We start from the raw sequence: 15945 nt of genomic DNA, 5'->3' as shown, positions 1-15945 counted from the left end.
ACTCAAGCTGGCTCGAGCTTGTCCCTGGTGGCCTTTCGGCTCGAGCTTGTCCCTGGTGGCCTTTCGGATCGTCCCAGATGGGTTGTTGTTCCAGGTTGGGGGAAGGTGGGCCCCTCGCTCAGGGCCTGGCTGAGCCACCGCGTCCCTGGCACGGACACAGAGGGCGTGTGGCAGATGGTGGACCCATGCTGTGGTCTGAGGGCTGTACAAGTGGAACTCCCTGGAGTGCTGCCCCATGGGGCTGTGGGTTCAGCCCTGGGTTGGCCGTCGCTCTGGGCTGCTGGCCAGCACTCCCCTTCCTCCCCTTCCTCCCGCTGCTGCCAGGGGACGACATGTGCCGGCCACATGAGGGTGTGCAAGGCAGGATGCCTGTGGCTTCCCGGGGCGCCATCTCCCCAGGGTACCTCCACTGGGAGGGGCCGATGGGCTTTCGCGGGCCAAACGGGGTCTTTGGGCTTGGTACCTTAACCCAGTTCTTGCCCTGGGGAGGCGGAGGTGGGTCTGAGGGGCTGTGTACAGTTGTGGTTGGGGCAGGGAGAGATCCCTGAGCTGGGGCCTCTTTGGAGCCCAGCTGAGGAGTGCAATGGGCTTCTGCCAGTCCCCGAGGGGCTGCAGCCCCAGCTGTTTGCTGTGTCATTTTCCCTTTTCTCCAGATGGACCAGCGCTCTGGGCAGCATCACCTTTCTCAGGGAGCAGGGTGTGGGTGGGGGTGCCTTCCTGGGTTGAGAAGGGACAAGCTGTGTCTGTGTCTGCCCTCAGAGCCAGCAGCCGCCCCAGCCCAGCCAGCACAACTCCAAGAACAAGGGAGACGCGACCCTGAAGATGCGGGCGTCTGTGCGAATGACGCGCTACCTGGAGTCCTGGGGGGCGGCTCGGCCCTTTGCGCACCTCAATCAACGCGAGAGCGTGAGCAGCAATGAAACCCTTGTGTCCCATGGGCGGAGGCCCAAGGTAGGATCCTCCTCCCAGAGAGCTGGGAGCCGGGGCCCTGGGAAAGAGCAGGGGGCCCATGCTAAGGGGTCCTTCCATCTGAGCCTCACTTTCTGCTTGTGCAGGATGGTTCTGGGCTCTGCCCTGCCTCCCTCTCTCCTGGGGCCCTTGGGGAAGTGAGGGCATTTGGAGAATGCTCCAGGGGGCTGGGGATGTTTCTGGCCTCCTGGTTCCCCAGACCAAGTTCAGCCTCAGCCTGGGTGCTTGCAGCCTGGGTGGTCCCTGCATCGGAGGGTACCCGAGATGATAGACCCAGTCCCAGGACCTGCACCAGGCCCGTGTCTTCGAGAATAACCTTCTCCCCCTTTCCCTTCCAGGCCGTTCCCCTGCGGCGCCACCGGACCCCTGACAGGTTTGTGCCCTGTCCCCTGCTTCCCTGGCCAAGTCCTGCCCCAGTCACCTCCTCCATGCAGTCTGCCCTGACTGGCCTCTATCCTGAATGGCATCTCCACAAGGCTCAGCCTTGACTGTGGATTTCGCCCTGGCTTGGGTCAGAGTGTTGCTAGGAACCAGAACTTCACAGTGATTGAGTGCTTGCTGTATACTCACCCTGTGGTGGGGTTGTTGGGGTTGGTGTGAGAGATACCTGGGGTTTTGTGGAAGAGACTTTGGGCCGGGGCCTGGGGATCGGCCCTTTGCTTCTTGCTGGACCACTTCTGGGTGATGCTGTGTGATGCTGGGCCTTCACCTGCCCTCTCTGGGCCTTAGTGGGTCCGGCCCAACCCTCTTCCATCCTGCATGAGGCTCTGGGACCTCCTGTGGGCACCTGGGAATCCCACTTTGGGTGAGTCATCTCATCCACACCCCTGCCTCTGGGTGAGTGGATGTAGGTCCCCAGGCTGATGCTGCTGTGGGTGTCTGATTCCAGAAGCGCATCCCCCAAGGGGCGGTCAGAGGACGACTCATACGATGATGAGATGTTGTCAGCCATTGAGGGGCTCAGCTCTACCAGGTAAGGCTCTTGAGACCCCTACCTCCCTCAAGCAGGGACCATCTTCCTTGTGCCTCGTGCCCAGGGGCTGTGTCCACCGTGCGGCCACCTGAGGGTGGGCCCCTGTCCTCCGCCCCCCGACTCCTCCAGGCTTCACCCTTTCTGCTGTGTCTCTGCCCCACAGACCCTGCTGCTCCAAGTCTGATGACTTCTCCACCTTTGGGTCCATATTCCTGGAGAAGGGCTTCGAGCGAGAGGTGAGGACCTCTGAGCAGCCCCAGGAAGCGGGGCTCCAAGGTCTGGGGGCGGGAGACAAGGGCAGCCAACACCCCGGGAAGGTCTGCTCCGGGAGGGTGTTGGGGAATCATTCCAGCTGCCACCAGGGTGGGGTCAGGAGTCCATCCAGCCTGTTGGGGTCTCTGTTGGCCTCAGCGCTCTGCCTGCCAGGCCCGGGAGTGGTTCGCCTACTGGGGTTTGGGAGGCTTTGCTCCCTACTTGCCAGACCTCAGCTGATGGCGCCAGGGCACACAGTGGCTGACAGTGTTGACCTTTTTAGGAAAAAGCCCCAAACTTAGTATTGGTTTGATGGGGCCCAACTGGTCCCCCATTTGGCTGCCGTAAAACCATGCTGTGTCCTGCTAGTGACCTTTTTTTAATAAAATTTTGGCTGTGCCGTTCTTAGTTGTGGCATGGAGCACCTTCAATTTTTTGTTGACGTGTGCAAAATCTTCAGTTGTGGCGCGTGGGATCTAGTTCCCTGACCAAGGATCGAACCCTGGTCCCCTGCATTGGGAGAACAGAGTCTTAGCCACTAGACCACCAGGGAAGTCCCCATTCACTTATTTATTGAGGGCCTATGGGTTCTGGCAGCGTCCAAGGCCCACACGTGGTCGTTCCACCCTTACCTGCTGGCCGAGGTGGGTGCTAGTACCCTTGTCACAGACTCTGAGGTTTGGAGCGTCTTGGCCTCGGGTGTGGCCTGAGAGAGTGGGCCAGCCTGTAGCGCCCTGGTGCTGGGACCTCTCTGCCATTTCAGCCTCCAGGGGCTCCCTGAGTTGGGGGTCTCCCTGCGTGGGGAGCTTGGGGCCCGAAGGTAGGTGTGGTCACCAGGAGAGCTCTCTGGTGGCCTCCTGATGCTGCAAGACCCAGACGGGCTGCCCACTCCCTGAGCCTCGGTTTGCTCACCGGCGGCGGGAGCCCCGTGGGCAGAGATCTGCCTGGTGTGGAGGGGCGGGCAGCACAGGGCTCCCCACCCAAGGGCTTGGGGCTCAGGCCTGGTTGTGCTCCTCAGATTGGGGTGAGAACAGACCCACCGCTAGCCCCAGTCACAGCAGCCCTGGAGCTCACTTGGGCTACTGGATTTTCAGGGACCTGGGAAATAAAGTCGGAGACCCGAGCCCGGTGGGGAAGGGGAAGGGATTGCCTCTGAATATAAAAGAGAATCTTCAAAACGGAAACAAATGAGAGTGGTTTGTTCACGATGATGTAACATCATCACGGTGAAGTCAAGGAGGCGGTGTAAGGGTGTTTTTTTCAAAAAATGATTAACTAGAGCCAGGGTGGAGCTGGGAAGGGGTCAGGGCAAGTGGCTCTGTGGGTGGGGCCTTGGCTGCCTGACCGCCCCTCACAGTCTCTGTCGCCCCCAGTACCGTCTGGCACCCATCCCCCGGGTCCGCTACTACTTCGCTTGTGCCAGCCTCGTCTTCGTCTGCATCCTGCTCGTCCACGTCTTGCTGTTGTCCAGGTCAGTCGGGGGCCGGGCCGGATGGTCAGGCCCACCAGGGTCAGGCGAGGAGGGCTGGGGACCCTGCAGATCCCATCAGAACACCTGTGAGAAGGGGCTGGCCGTGAGTAACTAGTCACTTTAGACCTCCGAGCTGCAGAAACCAGCCCGGGTGCAGTGGTCCCTGTACCTGGAGTTGCCAATGTTCGGTTTTTAGGTTTTTTTTAAATTAATTAATTAATTTTAATTGGAGGCTAATTACTTGACAATATTGTGGTGGTTTTTGCCATACATTGACATGAATCAGCCACGGCAGTTTTTCGTTTTAATTGAAGGTGCTTGCTCCCACATGCTTCCCACCTCCACAGTCACTGGTTATCTGTGTGGCCCTGCAGGCATTTCAGCTGCCCTAGGTGTTTGGAGTTGTAGAAGGGCCAACTCTTAAAATCATAATTGCCACCATCTCCCTCTTAGGTGTGGGAAATTGAGGCTCCAGGGTGGAGGTGGGGGCTCTATTGATGGGAGCAGGGACAGGGACAGGGGCCTGAGGTCACAGGGAGAGAGTTAGGTCAGCTCCTTGGTGGCCTCTGGAAGGGTGTGTAGGCCTAAAGGCTCCACTAGGACCATGGTTCAGGATGTGCTTAAGAAAGGCAAAATAAGGACCACGTTTAGATGTGCTATGTGCTTGCTGGACAGGAGTGTAAAGGCTGCGTAACCACTGCTTGTGTACTGGGCCCAGAAATGGGGGGGGGGCTGATGTTGATCCTGGTCTTGCATGTTGTTCGTGGGGCAGCCGGACCACAGTGTGCAGAGTCCTCCTTTGACTGAGGTGCTGCAGGTGGGGAACATGCCCTGGGCAGAGGGTCCCCTCAAACTTAGGTTTTTTCCTTCTTCTCCAGGACGAAGACTCTGGGCGTGTCCTTTGGGCTGGTGGCCTGCGTGCTCGGGCTGGTACTGGGCTTGTGCTTCGCCGATCAGTTCTTGGTGAGTGGGAAGTCCCTGACTGAGTGCTGGCCGGGCCCTAGCAGGTGTTGGGGCAGTGGTGGGGCAAACCCCGGCCCCGAGCCCCAGCCCCTCCCCACGAGCTCTGCCCCCCCAGCCTGGAGGACAGTGCTGAGTGCCCTGGAGGCTCCTCCCAGGGTTCTCTTTCCCAGGTGCTAGTGGTCCCCCAGTGGCCATGGCTGTCCCAGCCACGAGGGTGAGGATGTCCCTTCTGAGCTCTGGGCTGGACACAGGCACAGCAACCCTGATCCCCGCTCAGAGCTCTTGGAAGCTCTCACTCTGCTGGGCCCTTGGGCTGTGGGCCCCCGGCCCCAGGCCCAGCAACTCTGGGTACTGTGGGTGCTCTGTGATGATACCGTGATTCCACAGAGGTGCTGCCCAGCCCGGGGGATGCTCCGAGCCATCGCTGAGAGCGTGGAGACGCAGCCCCTGCTGCGGGTGTCCCTGGCCATCCTGACCATCGGCAGCCTGCTCGTCATCGCCATTGTCAACCTGGTGGGTGCCAGGGGCCGGGGCTGGTGGGCCTGGCCAGCACCCCTCGGGCTGTGCACACTTCCAGGGAGGAGGGAGTCAGTGTTTGACCCTGGGAACCTCTAGGTTCTAGAATCCCATAATCCTGTTGCCTAAAAGCAGCATCTGGTGTGGCCGTATCCACAGCCTGGTGGGCCGGGGCTGTGGCAGCCCCCGTGGTGGCTCCAAGCTCCTCAGTCTGCACACGAGGACTCAAGGCCACCAGAGCGCTCACCTGGCTACCACAGTGTCCTTGACATCCCGATCTTTCTCCAGCCCCCGAGGAGGTCCTGTCTCAGCCTCTCTGAGACCCCAGTCTCCTCACTGGGGTCGAGCTGCCCTGGGCACAAGCTGGGGGGCCCGCGTGCCCCACGGACTGGGCTCACATGCTTCGTGCTCAGACGGCACTCTTCCTGGCCGGTTCTGCCCGCCCCACATCTGGAGTCAGCATCTCCCCCCGACCTCCATGTCCCCTGCACTCGGGACTCTGTGACCGCCTCCCTCAGCATCACCCGGGGAGAAGTGGACTCACTGAAAATGTTGCTCCCAGCTTCTCCCCGAGTCAGCCCTGGGGGCTCTGGGACAGGATCCACATGCCTTGCTTTGACTCCCTTCCCCTGCAGTGGAGCTGCGGCTGCGGTGGGATGTCGGGGTGCTGGGCTTAGAGCTGCGCCTGGCAGGAGATGCTCACAGTGCCCACGGAGCCCCAGGTCCTGCCCTCTGCCCCTAGCCCTGCGTGGCCTGAGCAGACCCTGGGTTGCCCCCAGACCACCTCTCACAGGGCCTTTGTCTTGTCCGTAGCCGCTGATGCCCTTCCCGGACCTGGGGCTGCCTGTCGGGAACGAGACAGGCCTGAGGGCTGAGAACAGCTGGAAGATGACCCCGTGCTGGCTCCTCCCAGTAAGTGTGTCCCTCCGGGTGTCCCATGCCCTCATTCGGATTTTCCCTGCATGCTCAGAGCGTGCTGAGCTCTGGAGCCCGTGGGCTCTCCCAGGAGAGGTGGCGAGAGGGCAGGCAGGGCAGAGTGGGGCTGAGGGGTCTGGGTACTGGCACCTGGATCCAGGGCAAGAAGGTGGAAGCACCTCATGCTGGTGGTTGTCCTCCTCCACGCCCATCATGATCTCACTTCGTGGATGGGGAACTGGTGTGGGAGGGTGACGCGTTTGTCTCGGAGGCAGCGGAGCCAGGACTGGGCCCAGGCGGGCTGACACCAGAAGTCGTGCCTGGAGTGCCCTCCTGGACAGAATGAGGATGGTGGGACTTGAGGGGGGCAGTGGGGGATTCGAGCTGGTCTCTGAAGGGCAGAAAGGTCATGGGTCAGCAGGGAGATAGGAGGTGGGACAGGGAGAAAAAGCCAAGGCAGGTGGTGGGCACAGTAGGTTTCAGGTGGTTGTCACAGGGAGGAGGTGGGGGAGGGTTGGGAGATGAAGCCAGAGGTAGGTTAGCTCCAGCTCTGGGCAGAGCACAAGGGTGAGGAGCTCAGTCTTTATGCTGGGGGCACTGGGGAGCCACAGCATGATCTTGAGCAGGAGACTGATGCGGGTGGAGATGCACTTCGGGAGGGACCAGCTCATGGCAGAACTCAAGACCTTGTCACGGCCACACAGCACTGGCATTTTCATCTACTACATTTTTTTTTCCTTTTAAATGAGTTCATTGGGTGTAAGTGGAAGTAAACATATGGTAAAACAACACATTATAGAAAGTTTTAGGTTCCATTGCCTGCTCCTTGTTAAGGGAGGCAGGAGAGTGATGCTAAAGACACGCTGGTTCTTCATGGATTCCCCTGTGGCTAAAGGTATCCCTCCCTTTGGCGACCTTTGGTCTGGGAGGTGGTGGGGTGACCGACATCCCTGTCTCCCCAGTATTACACCTGCAGCTGCATCCTGGCCTTCATTGCTTGCTCTGTCTTCCTGCGGATGAGCCTGGAGCTGAAGGTCGTGCTGCTGACCATGGCTTTGGTGGCCTACCTGGTCCTCTTCAACATCTCCCCGTGCTGGCAGTGGGACTGCTGTGGCCACAGCCTGGGGAACCTCACCGGGACCAATGGCACCCTCAGGTGAGGCCCCCATCCCTCACTGCAGGACCCTCGCCCACTGCCCGTCCTGTCTGTGGCCCACTGCAGCACCCTTTGTTTTGTCTCAGTGCCATTTCAAACTCGGGTGCTTTTGCATCCACAGTCCCCGATGGACCGGACCGCTTGTGGGCTAGACTGGCAGGTGGTGTGGTTCCCACTTTACAGAAGGGGAAGTGATGGCCCTGGGTCTGCAGCGTTCAGAACTGAATGTGACTCATTGGCAGGGGGTGTCTCCCCGGTCCCCAGAGGCCACCTGGGGTGGGAGGTGGAGGCTGCAGCCCTTAGCCCAGCGCCCGGCTCTGAGCCGTGTCCTGGGTCTCAGAGTTCTGCAGAGAGCGGTCGCCTCTGGTCTGTTCCCAGGCACATGGAGGGGCTGGTTTGTGTGTGCTTCTGGGGCTGGGGGGCTCAGGTGGGTTGAGGAGAGAGACCTGGCTGCCTTCAACTAAAAGGCAGAAACCGGGGGACCCAGAACAAGGTCTGCTCCTATGGGCCTGGCTGGCACCCGCGACTCCTTCTGCAAGCCCCGCTCACCTTGAGGAGCGTGGGCTGTCTTTGGCTGCCCCCCCCACCCGCCTACAGTGCTTTCCTTGACTTTGCCACGGCCCTTCCCTGTGACCAGGTGTCAGCTCTGATGTCACCTCCCTGTCAGCCTCCATGGTATGACCCTCTTTCCAACCTGAAGCATCTTGTTCGCCAGCCATGAACACATGAGCTCTGAGGGCAGCATCCTTCCATCTTGCTCACTTTCCCAGGGGCTAGCACTGGGTCTGGGCCCACGTTTGTGGGGGCTTCTGGGGGAAGTGGAGGTGACATCTGCCTTTCCTCCTCATGTCCAGCAGCTCCTCATCCTGTTCATGGCATCTGAAGACGATGATCAATTTCTACCTGGTCTTGTTCTACACCACCCTCATCATGCTCTCCAGACAGGTGCAGCTCGGGAGGCCCCTCTGCTTGGAGAGAGGCTGGGGGTAGGGTGGGAGCGGCCTCGGAGTTGGAGACGCACACAAGATGCAGTCTTTTCAGGAAGTTCTGCCCCCGGGGTCAGGGGTCCTAAGTGTCCTTACTTCTCGTCAGGACTCGAGTGACATTTAATTGTGTGGGTCACTTGAGGATTGTAAGTCTCGGCTGATAGGGGTTTCAAGGCCACCGCAGGGTGGCTCGAGTTGGAGACGTCGGCCAGGGGCACAGGGTGGCTCCGTGGCCCCTGGGGTTACGAGTGTGCTTTGCCCTCTGCCCTCGCTCACTGCGGCCAGGACACGGATGTCCCCCTGTCCACAGATTGACTATTACTGCCGCTTGGACTGTTTGTGGAAGAAGAAATTCAAGAAAGAACACGAGGAGTTTGAAACCATGGAGAATGTGAACCGCCTTCTTCTAGAGAATGTCCTGCCCGCGCACGTGGCCGCCCACTTCATCGGTGACAAGTTAAACGAGGTGGGGACTAGTCACTCGGGCAAGGAGCCTGAAGGCACAGGGATGGTTCCTGGAGGGAGGGTGCCTTCCACACTTGGTCTCCATGGCACCTGGCCTCACTGACGCTCCTAGGAGACTGTGTGTGGCATTAGCTGTAAGAAAACAGGCCGAGTCAAGAGACCTGGGTTCAGGTCTCACTGCCCTGGGCCTTGATTTTCACATCTATAAAGTGGGGCTGATAGTACTTGGCTGGCAAAATTGTTGCAAAGGAGCACACGTCCAGGTATTTGTAATCTGGGCCATCTGCTGATGAAAACACGCATTTCTACCAGTTCTGTGCAGCAGAGTTTCCTATCTATGAAAACTCAGGCCCAGTGAGCAGAGAACCCAGATCTCCTGACTGTTACCATCTATACCTGGGGGTTCTCAACCCCAGCTGTGCAGACCCAGGGGGCCTAAAGGAGCCCCAAACCAACCTAAGTCTGACCCTCCTCAACAAACTGATTTAGAACCTCCTGTTCTGTAATGGTCCCCAGTTGAATCTCATGGTAGCCAGGTGGAGAACCACTGCTCAGCCCATCCTGTCCCCCTCTCACCTCCCTCAACACCTGCTCCTGGAGTGTGAGGAGGAACCGGTGCCCCAGTCTGCTCCCTGCCCTGCTCGCAGGAGGCCAGGTGGCCATGGGGTCCTGTGTCTCCCCCTCCCCCAATCCAGGACTGGTACCATCAGTCCTACGACTGCGTGTGTGTCATGTTTGCGTCGGTGCCGGACTTTAAAGTGTTCTACACGGAGTGCGACGTCAACAAGGAAGGGCTGGAGTGCCTACGCCTGCTGAATGAGATCATCGCTGACTTTGATGAGGTGGGGCCTCCACACAGCCTGGAGAGGGCGGGGCGGGGCCCGGGGAGTCCCAGGCCCAAGTGACACGTGGGCTCTGGCTCCCTGGGGGGAGCACACATTACACAAATTATAAGAGGTATACACACATTTGCCTTTTTATGTCTTCAGCATGTAATGCGTTATCTACTCTGTGATTGGCAGCTTGCTTAGATTTAGGTTGTAGAATTGTTTGATTTCTTGCTTAGCCCATGCTGGCAGTCTGTTTCACAGTTAAGTCACTCAGTTTGGGCTTAAGTCTTGGCTGCAAATAATCTGCATGCCTGTGTAGACTCTGTTGAGTGGGATGTTTGCATCTTATTAGGAATTAGACTGGGCTTCCCTGGTGGCTCAGACAGTAAAGAATCCACCTGCGATGCGGGAGACCTGGGTTGGGAAGATGCCCTGGAGGACATGGCAACCCACTCCAGTATTCTTGCCTGGAGAATCCCCATGGACAGAGGAGCCTGGCGGGCTACAGTCTGTGGGGTCTACAGTCTGTGGGGTCGCAAAGAGTCGGACACGACTGAGCGACTAAGCACACAGGAATGAGACCAGATGAGAATGAAAAAGACAAGGAATGTCAGGGAACAAAGGAGCAGGGAGAGAACCCAGAGGCTGTCCCCACCTGTACGGAGGTGTGAACTCAGAGGGCAAAGGCCCAGCAGGAGAAATGTTTGCATTAGAAGTGGTGATGGGAGAGGACCCTACACCCTTCTCAGTATCGGGGACAGGCCTAGGCTGCAGCCCTCTTGTATGGCCTTGCTTCCCTTTGTCCTGCAGCTGCTGTTAAAGCCTAAGTTCAGTGGTGTGGAGAAGATCAAGACCATCGGCAGCACATACATGGCAGCTGCAGGGCTCAGCATCCCCTCAGGGCCTGAGAACCAGGTACTCAGCCCATCTGGTGGTCTTGCACCCCAGCCCCAAAGGAGGGGAAAGTGAGCACAGTCCCAGAGTGACACTGTACTTGAAGGGGCACCTCCACACTCCCTCCTTTGAGGGAGGGGCAGAGGAGCTCATGGCTCAGCCTGACGGAGGATTTGGTGGAGAGGTCGGGACAGGGGGCCCCTGGCCAGGAAGGGAGTTTAACTGGGTGCTTGGGTCCTGGACCCCCTGTGGAGGAGGCTGGGTACAGCTCTGCCCAGCAGCGGTCGCCCGTGGCTTTCACGCCCAGGCTGGCACTCTGGAGGCAGGAAGACGGGGCGACACTGCCCCTGGCCCCGTGTACAGCGCTCTGTCCTGCAGGACCTGGAGCGGCAGCACGCCCACATCGGCATCATGGTGGAGTTCAGCACTGCGCTGATGAGCAAGCTGGACGGCATCAACCGGCACTCCTTCAACTCCTTTCGCCTCCGAGTGGGTGAGGCCCTGGGAAGGTGGGCTGGGCCCCGGCTCGGGGTGGGACTGTGCAGCCCGGCCTCCTGGCTCCACTCTCAGTCGGGTGAATGTTGTTGTCTGTTACGAAAAACTTTAGAAATTCCTCTCTGATCTTACAACCCAGTGATTGGGCAATTATTCTTTCCTCACGTACTTTTCTTTGAAGGTTTTAAGTAAACAGGAATATATATTACCACGTGGAATCCCCGGTTGTAAACAGATGACGTTAAATATCCCCAAAACAAAGCAAAATTATTAACCTAAGTAGTCACCGATAACTAATACGGTCAGTGCTTAAAGCCTATTTACTGTTTAAGAGGTGACTAGCAGGTATAGATACAGTAAAGCATCCACCTGCAATGCAGGAGACCCGGGTTCGATCCCTGGGTCGGGAAGATCCCTTGGAGAAGGAAATGGCAACCCACTCTAGTAGTCTTGGAGAATCCCATGGACTGAGGAGCCTGGCGGGCTAGTCCATGGGGATCACAGAGAGTCAGACATGACTGAGTGACTTACACACACGCACAGCAGATACAGAAGTATTAACACTGGACTCAGGCTCCACATCCAGTCTAAAAAGGAACTGCCCCGGAGCCCTCCCCTCACATCCCAAGTACCATCTCCTGTCCCAGACGCAGGAAGCACCGTCCCTACCTTCATTTTAGTGGTCTTGGCAACGCTTTCTGTGGTAGCTGGGCGGATTCTGTTGCCCTATAAGCTCTGTCTCTATGATCTGCCAACTGCAAATATCTTTAGGCATAAACCACGGGCCTGTGATTGCTGGAGTGATTGGGGCACGAAAGCCTCAGTACGACATCTGGGGAAACACGGTCAATGTTGCCAGTCGAATGGAGAGCACTGGAGAGCTTGGAAAAATCCAGGTAAAAGCTCACCTGGGGAAACCTGTGCCCAGTGGAGGTGAGGGAGCCTGGGCTGTCAGGCTGCCCTGGGATTCTAGCCTCCAAATTCTGGAGGGAAACCAGAGCCCGTTGGCCGATTTTTCTTCGTCCCTCCCACAGCAGGTCTTCCTCCTCTGAGGACTCAGGCTTCTTTCCTTCGCAGGTTACTGAAGAGACATGCACCATCCTCCAGGGCCTAGGGTATTCCTGTGAGTGCCGCGGGCTGATCAACGTCAAAGGCAAAGGTGAACTGAGGACTTACTTTGTCTGTACGGATACTGCCAAGTTCCAAGGGCTGGGGCTGAACTGAGGGCTCTTGGTAGGTGCCAGACATGCTGGAAACCCATTTCCTTCCCTGAAGCAAGCCAGGCAGAAGGCCCAGCCCCACACCAGGCACAAAGGCAGTCCGAGGGATTGGTCACCACCACCTGAGGAGGTGGCTTTGCATGCGTGGCCTCCTTGGACTTGCACTAGGGGACCTGTCAACTTGGGGCGATCACCCGGCCTCACACACAGGTAGCCAGAACCTCTGTGCTGTCCGAATCTGCAGTGCAGCCTCCAGCCCAGCAGGGAACAGCTCATTTGTGGGCCGTGCACTCATCCCCCATGTGCTGTGGAGGAGACCTTGGAGCATGACCTGGAGACTCCCCGCCCCGCACGCTGCACATGTGGAACGTGTCTTTTCTTGTCCAGAATGGGTGAGAACTCCTTTCTCCCCAGCACACCAGCTGCAAGAGTGCACACTTCTCATACAGACACTCTGGTAAATGGAGTTGAAAGGTTGTTTTATATCTACAAATGGGTTCACACAATAAGGAGAAAGCCCCACAGTGGACACGTCTTCTTATCCTCTTTGGCATGTGTGTGTTTAAAAATGGATACATTATTAATGGAGGTGTCACCCTCTAAATGGCTTCTGAGACGCTAGATAAATTCTCTTCCCTCCGGCGTAGCCTCTTCCTTGGTAACCATGGACACGCAAGCGGGACCACTGTCCAGGGTGAGCTCACGGGATCAGCTCAGCCGTGGGGTGGAGCTCCGAGGAATGTGGCTCACCACAGGAAGGCAACGAATGGCATAGCCTTGCCTTGAATCAGACAACTTTGAAGCCAGAATTGAGATTAGGTTTAACAAGCAAAAAGCCTTAGAAAATAAGGTATAAACTCTTAGCCCTTCCTTGACTCCTCATGCATTTCCAAGCACCCCCTGCAACCTTGCAGTCAGTTTTAGCTTTATACTGGAAAGGAGTGGAGTCTGTAGAGAGAACCTGACAGGCTGTAGTTCTCCCCTTCAGTCCTCACGGCTAGCTCTGAAGAGGACCTACTCAGCATCAGCATGTGCAGAGGTTCCTGGATCTGGGAAGCCAGGCTTCTCACAAACAAGTGCTTGGGTGTTCTGAGCTGACTGAATCCAGGCAAGTGAAAAAGCCAGGTTTGTGAGGTGTGGTGTCCTATAGCACTTCAGCTCCAAAAGAATCGAAAGAAGTCAACCTGTGTTTTAACGTGAGGAAGGACCAAACTGCCCATTCCTTTTTCTGAACTGACTTCACTGCGTCATAACCAGAGTATCTCCAGGATTTCTAATACAGCTGAACTTCACTGGATAGCAGGAATTCTAGCCAGAAGTCATCATGAACTCCCCTGAAATTATACAGAAAATTTTGCATACGTGAGGCTTCAAAAGATGACACGACCTTGCAGACAGGTGACTAAGCAGCTGAGTTTGCCTGGGACGAGGGCTGTGGAGTGAGCCTGCACCCCAGCCATGGCAGGGAGGGGACTGGAGCCGAACCTGCTGAGTCTTGCTTGGAAGCTGGGTGGGCTAGTGGTAGCTCTGATGCATCACATGAAACTGGAACAAGTAGGAATAAATCACAAGAACTTGCTGTCCTAAAGGAATTTCACGGTGAAAACGCTAGTAAGGGAAATAAACCTTACTTAAATTGCCTTTTTCACACATCAATTCTTCATCTAAGTACTATGCTGAAATCTATACCCTTAAAAATCAGGAGTGACTGGGCTTTCTTGGGAAATCACGAAGGTTCTGTCACTGATCCAGTGTAGACACACATCAGTATACTGGGCGCCTCTGAGGTGGACATGCTTCTACTCTTGCAATATACAAATTACTTTTTTCTTCCAGCAAAGAAATCCCAATTGGGAGTTTAAAAAATAATTGGTTACCATTTATGTGTTTCTCTTTCACTGTGCTCAGATAACAAGTTTTGAGTTTTTGACATTCAGATCATAGTGTATAACTGACCATAAAGATCACTTAGTTATTTTTTATAAATTCTTTTCCAATTACCAAGTCATTTGTTCACAGGTGTCATTTTGCTTTATGACAAGACAAGTATTTTTTCTAACACTGACTTTCTCTATATGGGTCAGGGACATGCTTCACATCTCTACTAAGGTGGCCTCACTGATGCTAGTGAAGTTTTCTGGTTTCCTTAAGAAAATTTCCTAACAGAAAAGATCATTAACCACTGTACACATTGTGTATATATATAGAAATATGCTTTGAGAAAGTACATGCAAACAACTAGGGGTTATTCTGTACACTGAATATTTATAGATCTGTAACATTTGTTTCAAAATGTTATATTTCATTTTTATAAAGTACTAGTGTTTCTCTTTTGTTTAGCTTTTCATAGATTAAATCAGGAAAACCTGACTGTCCTGGAGTGTTTTGAATTTGGGAACTACTTGGTCTTTGGGAACTACTTAGCTACATAGATTGAAAGTTTTAAGAGTCAGTTGCTGCCTGAATTATATTTGAGAGACAAGCTCTAAAAAGACTTGATAAATACATATTTGAACGGATTAATTCTTCTGGCATATGCTTTCAAGTATGTTTTTGAAAGATTAGGTCATCTTAACTCTCTTGAGAGATTCAATTTTCCTTCACCCTACTTGTTAAATGTTAGTTTTCAAAGACAAGAAGATAATAAAATAGCCTCCTGCCTGGGTGTTTTACAGAAGGGCTCCATGCAGGCTGAGTAGTATCTTAAACCTAATTTGTTCCTGAATTAGGTCACAGTCTAGTGTCTGGTCATAGAAGAAGACCACATATCATTTCCTACTTAAATAATTAAACTGCTCAGGAACTTGACCTTTGCCTTTCAGATAAAAGTAGACGAGTATCAGTTTAGGGGGCATGGCAGAGGTGTAGGTGACCAGTGAGAGACAGTAAATAGAAACGTCAACTTTCCTTTAAGCTTGGTGGTTTCCTTACATATTCATGGGCAATTTAGTTTGTATCCTATTTGGCTTGTCCTTTTATTATACTGGGAAAACCCCTCTACAAATGGCAAAAATAAACCAAAAAGGAACACCAGACAAGTTAGTGGGAAGCCCTGGTCCTTCCACATAAGGACATCATCCCCAACAGGTATACGGGGACATGCTAGTAAATTCTAACGGTGAATTTGTTTTCATGGTAGAACAATGGGAATCTCACTGGATGGAAATTTTAAAGAAGAGTTTCTCAGTCATGGTCCTGCCTGTGAAACATAAGGAAGCAGCGCTATCACTCCTCTGCAAGAACTTTGCTTAGGTCCACTCCCATCCACTTTCCGCTCAGTATTCTAATAGGTCCAAATCACTCCTTCCTCACAAGGCCTTTTTGAATAAATCCATGAAGTGAAATCTGCTAAGTCAGGAACCATTTGGTTATAATTTCCTTAATGAGAAGTAAGGCAAATATGGGAAAATGAGGGATTTCAATGATTTGGACAACTTTTTAATGGATGGTCAGGAAAAAGGCTGTTTTATTCTTCAAGCTTTTCTCTATCACTGCATCCTCAGATTCAGCCCCAGGGAAAGGTGAAGGGGTAACTCAGCTGATATGTACAATACAGCTCATAGTCCAGGTTCAGCTTTATTATCTAATAGAAGTTCAATCTCTGGAACATTAAAATTAACTGTTCCAAAGTTTAATTAAAAACACAATTTACAAATATTTAATATCTTCTGAAAAGCATTTCCAAGTTAATGAAAAAAATATATACATAATATATAATCAAATACCAGATAGCTTCAAATTCCATCAGGTTCACACTCAGTAACATCAGTCTTTTTAGGTTCTTCAAAATCTGAAAGAAAAAAAAACAACAACCCTTTATTTAGCACCTCTTTTCCTTTT

General features: G+C 54.4%; 2 protein-coding genes across 21 annotated transcripts in view; one reads left to right on the top strand and one right to left on the bottom strand.

Annotated features, from left to right (window-relative positions):
• The window catches only part of ADCY7 (adenylate cyclase 7), a 61834-nt gene extending 47361 nt beyond the window's left edge, over positions 1-14473 (top strand). For 6 of the 13 annotated variants that reach the window (XM_081513624.1, XM_081513626.1, XM_081513627.1 and 3 more), the window contains 16 exons: positions 760-951; positions 1308-1342; positions 1859-1942; positions 2106-2178; positions 3568-3665; positions 4544-4628; positions 5016-5141; positions 5958-6056; positions 7022-7215; positions 8070-8160; positions 8512-8667; positions 9362-9508; positions 10307-10411; positions 10769-10883; positions 11657-11781; positions 11963-14473. In XM_081513624.1, coding sequence (XP_081369750.1) covers positions 760-951; positions 1308-1342; positions 1859-1942; positions 2106-2178; positions 3568-3665; positions 4544-4628; positions 5016-5141; positions 5958-6056; positions 7022-7215; positions 8070-8160; positions 8512-8667; positions 9362-9508; positions 10307-10411; positions 10769-10883; positions 11657-11781; positions 11963-12109 — 1872 coding nt within the window. In that variant the 3' untranslated portion in view covers positions 12110-14473. Of the gene's footprint in view, positions 1-759; positions 952-1307; positions 1343-1858; positions 1943-2105; positions 2179-3567; positions 3666-4543; positions 4629-5015; positions 5142-5957; positions 6057-7021; positions 7216-8069; positions 8161-8511; positions 8668-9361; positions 9509-10306; positions 10412-10768; positions 10884-11656; positions 11782-11919 lie in introns of all 13 variants that reach the window. The other 7 variants (XM_081513631.1, XM_081513633.1, XM_081513632.1 and 4 more) reach the window with 3 other exon arrangements.
• The window catches only part of BRD7 (bromodomain containing 7), a 47095-nt gene continuing 43717 nt past the window's right edge, over positions 12568-15945 (bottom strand). For 4 of the 8 annotated variants that reach the window (XM_081513637.1, XM_081513641.1, XM_081513644.1 and 1 more), the window contains one exon: positions 15541-15895. In XM_081513637.1, coding sequence (XP_081369763.1) covers positions 15840-15895 — 56 coding nt within the window. In that variant the 3' untranslated portion in view covers positions 15541-15839. Of the gene's footprint in view, positions 13689-15540; positions 15896-15945 lie in introns of those variants that run through there. The other 4 variants (XM_081513640.1, XM_081513643.1, XM_081513638.1 and 1 more) reach the window with 2 other exon arrangements.

Source organism: Giraffa tippelskirchi, chromosome 7 (assembly GCF_054371585.1).
Source record: "Giraffa tippelskirchi isolate mGirTip1 chromosome 7, T2T-mGirTip1v1.2.pri, whole genome shotgun sequence".
NCBI classification, from domain to species: Eukaryota; Metazoa; Chordata; class Mammalia; order Artiodactyla; family Giraffidae; genus Giraffa; species Giraffa tippelskirchi.
This window is presented reverse-complemented; position numbering and strand designations above follow the sequence as displayed.